This window comes from Cheilinus undulatus, linkage group 5, assembly GCF_018320785.1.
Source record: "Cheilinus undulatus linkage group 5, ASM1832078v1, whole genome shotgun sequence".
NCBI lineage: Eukaryota > Metazoa > Chordata > Actinopteri > Labriformes > Labridae > Cheilinus > Cheilinus undulatus.
This window is the reverse complement of record NC_054869.1, coordinates 30,238,601-30,243,421: the sequence shown is the minus strand read 5'-3', so window position 1 is coordinate 30,243,421 and position 4,821 is coordinate 30,238,601. Positions and strand designations below refer to the sequence as shown.

Here is a 4,821-nt window from a genome sequence, read left to right as displayed (position 1 = left end):
TACATTTTTATATTGGTCTAAATGAAACTTTTGGTTTCTAGTAGAACCTTGTTTTTTTTTAGTTTGACTCAAAGCAAATCACACTCCCCCTGGAATGAATTAATAGAATTACTTTAACTTAAATGGTAATTTTACTTCAAACCAGGGTTTTCATATCAGGGGACCTTATGTCGTCACATCCGGACACTCCCTATTGGTCCGTTACCTCCACCTTCTGCTGCTCAGGCTGCCGAGATATTTCTGTCGGCCATCTTAGAACGTGGCAACCACCTGGATTTCCAGATTTAAACAAGGTAAGAATTTGGAATTTTGCTGTTTGTATTGCAAGGTGTGTTTTAAGCTTTATTCATATGTATGGTTAGTGATAGGGTGGACAAAAAAATTTCCCGACTATCGTCGTATTTTTCCTGCCTGTAGCTAAGCCAGGTTGTTAGCATGAATTTGTCGTGCCAAGGTCTTTGCTTTCCTTGCCTCCGTTTGTCAAGTGCAACTTTTATACAGTATTGTTGCTTATATCATTTTTGCTGTTATGTAGACTAAGTATAAGGCTCGTTTTCCGTAGTGCTTAATAGCTGGCACGTTGGGGCCTGTCCTTCTCGGTGCCAAGCACGTTTTCGCGGGCAAGGGAATGCTAACCCGCAGCACACACACACAGCTAGCATTGGCCACAAGAGCAGAGAGCTGAGAGAAGATGGTAAAACTCCGTGGACACTTCTTATCGACTGAAATCCACGTTACTGTAAGCGGCATAAACCTCCTTAAACGAACGGTTTATTGAAGTTGGTGTTTAACGGACTGGTGTTGGTCTGCCTGCCTGTCATCCACTGCTGGTATTTTTACACAGCCACAGCTGGTCTGTTTGTAATATTTACCGTCGAGTCTACAGCCATTTCAGACATATACACAGGGTTTTTCCTGCAAATTAAATTACGAGTAGGGACTTTGGTGCCGCCTCCAGCTCTGTCTGGGGAACACAGTGCGGATTAACTCTCCGCGGTGTGTGCGTAAGCTAAAGAGACAGAGTGAGCGGAAGATGCGGAGGGGACTAAGTTTTAAGGATAAACACGGGGCTTTCTTTGCATCTATTCCCCCATTTAATACCGTAGGGTCGGCGTGTGAAAGCGTGCTGCACCTATATATACACGTACGTAGTGTGGTATGTTAAATTAAAAAATCGGTAATATCCTTTTCTTATGCGATGAAACTTCGGCATGTGCTTGGGATTACAGACACAGAGTCAATCAGACGTATCACTTAAAAGGGATATAGACCAGTGTTGATAATTAGTTGACTTAAAACATGATCAAGTCGTTGCACCCAAAATCCCCGTATAAAGAGGCAGAGAAGGAGAGAGGAGGTCAGGTAAATAATGTGAAGCAGCAGGTGAAATAAACAGTCAGTGATTGTAGTTATTTGTGAGATATTTTGTAATCCATCCAGCAACATCTGCAGGAAATTTCTCTATTTCATTTATTTTATTTTTAAACTGAACATAATCCTTCTAGAATGAGAAGTTAACCCAGGAATCAAAAACACACAACATTCAAGTAAGTGATTTTAAACAATAAAAAATTAATGGACACAAACTATGTAAAATTGTACTCAATATGTTAATGTTTTTCAATGCATTATTTGTCCAAAATGCACATATTTGTTTTTATTATGTTCAGTTTATTCATATTTGTTTAGTAAATATCAATTAATCAATTATTCTCACTTTTTATTGTGTAATTAGATTTGTGAATACAAAGTAAATGAATTGTTTGGCCTTTCAAATGTTTTTATTTTTTAACCAGAACTAGTAATACTGCTTTTATTCTTGTTTTTACTAGATCCTTTTGGATGGGCTGACATGGCAGAAAGAAGACCAGCGAAGCTGCAAGTTCTTCTAAGTCCCAATGACACCAGGAAGCTGGTTCTGCCTGATGGAATTCCAGAGACAATGGTGCAGCTCTTGGATGAAGTCAGGACAGTGTGTGGGTTAAATGGGAATTTCAGACTGCAGTACCAAGACAGAGATTTTGGAGATGCACTAGTAAACTTGACATCTACAGCTGAACTCGAGGATTTCGCAACTGTCAAGGTCATCCCAATAATTGATGATGCCAGCCAAGAAATTACTCTCACTTTCTGTGACGATGTTGTGTCTACACAAACAGATGACACAGAGCTCCTGTCCTCACCCTCCAGCTCTGGCTCTGCAAGAACTCAGATGTGGCCAAGAGAGTTTCCCATCCCAACATTTGCCTATGACACTGAATTGCAGTTAGAAAAGGGAAATACGGTGTACAGGTCAAACATGACTAGGTTGACACTACGTCCAAAAGTGATGTCAGATATTCTGGAAAAGGTAGCTGAAGAGATCTACAAGTACAAAGGCTACCCAACAGATGCTGACTTCAGTGATGTTGCCGAAGCACTAATCAGGAAGCATCCATGCCTCTCTGAACCTGGTTCATACAATGGTTGCTACGGGTGGAAGCAGCGACTGAAGACAAAAATGGGCAACTACCGAACTCAGCTAAGGCTCATCGGGTGTTCTGAACTACTTGCAAATTCACTGAAGTCCAAAGCTCCAGGGGATGCTTTGCCAGCAAAAAACATTAAGCGACCTAGGAGGGGAGAGGCCAACCACATACCTGACCTTCCAACTGGAGAGACCCCAGACAAATTGGAAGATGAGAGACTGTCACTTTTAAGTGAAGTGCGGAAGCGAAACAATTATGCAGTGATAAAGGACAAAATGGACAAAACATTTTCACTGCGAAGGCAGGAAATTGTGGGAAAGGAAACTGGAGTGGAAGAGTTGAAGGCGAGATGGCCAGCGTTGTTCACTGTGGATGAAGTAAGTAATTTTTTTTTTTAAATCAATGGCTAAATGTCTGTGGTGACCTGTAAAGTAGCCTAAATGTTAGTATCTCCTATCATAAGAAAACTGCAAAGAAATTGAGCCATACCAATTCAAAAGGCACATTTTGGTCCCTAATGTTAAAAATAAGATCTTACCACACAGCTGTAATGTAATAACAATACTTGTGCTGTCTTCATTTTTAAAGATCGGTGCTGAATTCATGAGAATTACAACTGTTCCACTTCAACCGCGATTCCTGGCTTCCTTGGACAAGCAGCACAGCAAGCTGATTGAGATCTTCAGAGACAAGGGAGGAGCTGTCAGAGAGAAGACTCGGGACATACTGAAAGTTCTTGATCAGGTATGTACTTGCCCAATACATCAAAATTTACCTATCAGATACAGTATACAGCACTAATCAATGTAAATAGAAGCAATAGTGGTCATTTTGCCAACATATTTGTGTAATAGTAAGTGGACTTATTATATAGAGCTTTTCAACTCTGTTGATCTCTCAAAGTGCTTTGTAGGACTTGCCACATTCATCCATTCACACATATTCATGCATTTATGGCAGAGATCTAACCTGCTATTGGGAGCTACAGATACATCTTAAAAAATTAGAATATGAAAAAGTTCAATATTTTTTGTCACTTATTTCAGAAAGTGAAACCCATATATTATATAGACTCATTACATATAAAATGAAATATTTCAAGCCTTTATTTCTTGAAATGTTGATGATTATGGTTTACATATAATGAAAACCCAAAATTCAGTGTGTCAGAAAATTAGAATATTACATAAGATCAATAAAAAAGGATATTTTAAACAGAAATGTCAGGCTTATGAAAAGTATGTTCATTTCTATTTACTCAATACTATTGGGCCTCCTTTTGCATAAATTACTGCATCAATGCAGCGTGGCCTGTAGGCGATCAGCCTGTGGCACTGCTCAGGTGTAATGGAAGCCCAGGTTGTTTTGATAGTGGCCTTCAGGCCATCTGCATTGTTGGGTCTGGTGTCTCTCATCTTCCTCTTGACAATACCCCATAGATTCTCTATGGGGTTCAGGTCAGAATCAAGCACAGAAACACTAACCAAAAATGACGCACATGGGGCAATGTGAAACATCTGTCAACAGTGATGTCTAATGCATGACATGCATCTTTTGCCAAAGAACTGTTAATTTTGCACAAGAGTTCAATTTATTTTGATACCCCCAGAGATCTAGGATCCAGAGACTAGTTTTATATTTATTATAAGGTTGTATCTTTTATAGGAAATGGGCAGTAGTACTGCATTCTAAATAAAGTTTATAGATTAAAGATCCAGAGAGCAGTTTGTCTTAACTGAGACATATCCAACAAAAAAGAGATTTTTTGTCTATTTTAGCATGTTCTCCTCCAAACACTCGATGTTTAACATTTTTAGCAATTCAAAAAGAAAATTTGCAGGAAGGAATCAATAAGGGAATCGATAAAGAATTGAATCAGTAATGGCATCCATATCGATAAAATCTTATCAATTCCCATCCTAAATTGGGGTTCAGTGTCTTTCCCAAGGACACTTTGACACGCGGACTGGAGGAGCAAGGGATCAGACCCCCAAACTTCTGATTAGTGGATGACCTGCTCTAGACTGAGCCACAATTACATTAATATAATAATAATTGTGTAGTTAGATTACATGTTGTGAGATGTGCTACATTTATCTTCTGAGTTTGACAGGCCTTTTAACTGGTTTGCTCAAAGCATTTGTAAATCACGATTACTGTAACTCCATGTGCCCATTTTTGCATCATGGAGTGTTTGAATCTTCAGTCAAGTTGTTAGATTGGACAGCTTAATTTTGCATTAAGTTTGTGTTTGTGCTCTCACCTATAGAGCCTCGAGGTGAATTTAAAACGAGAGTGTCTGCTCAAGGGCCTTACCATCTACCTTGGGGAAGATGTAGGCAAACTCTTCAAA

General features: G+C 39.3%; 1 protein-coding gene and 1 long non-coding RNA gene across 2 annotated transcripts; both read left to right on the top strand.

Annotated features, from left to right (window-relative positions):
- Window positions 1–231: 231 nt before the first annotated feature.
- Window positions 232–2,732, top strand: LOC121509758. Its single transcript, XM_041787420.1, has 3 exons — window positions 232–293; window positions 1,833–2,626; window positions 2,706–2,732. The coding sequence occupies exons 2-3, from the start codon at window positions 1,853–1,855 to the stop codon at window positions 2,730–2,732; spliced, it is 801 nt and encodes a 266-aa protein (XP_041643354.1). The 5' UTR covers window positions 232–293; window positions 1,833–1,852.
- A 23-nt stretch (window positions 2,733–2,755) lies between these two features.
- On the top strand, window positions 2,756–4,821 carry LOC121509289. Its single transcript, XR_005991866.1, has 3 exons — window positions 2,756–2,845; window positions 3,057–3,212; window positions 4,738–4,821. It is a non-coding gene; the product is annotated as an uncharacterized LOC121509289 (long non-coding RNA).

What these genes read in the sequence shown, in the direction of transcription:
- LOC121509758 (XM_041787420.1), top strand. Translation starts at nt 1,853, where the DNA reads ATGGCAGAAAGAAGACCAGCGAAGCTGCAAGTTCTTCTAAGTCCCAAT. An exon ending in AGCGACCTAGGAGGGGAGAG is followed by an intron (nt 2,627 to 2,705) that starts GCCAACCACATA and finishes TTTTAAGTGAAG; the next exon opens with TGCGGAAGCGAAACAATTAT.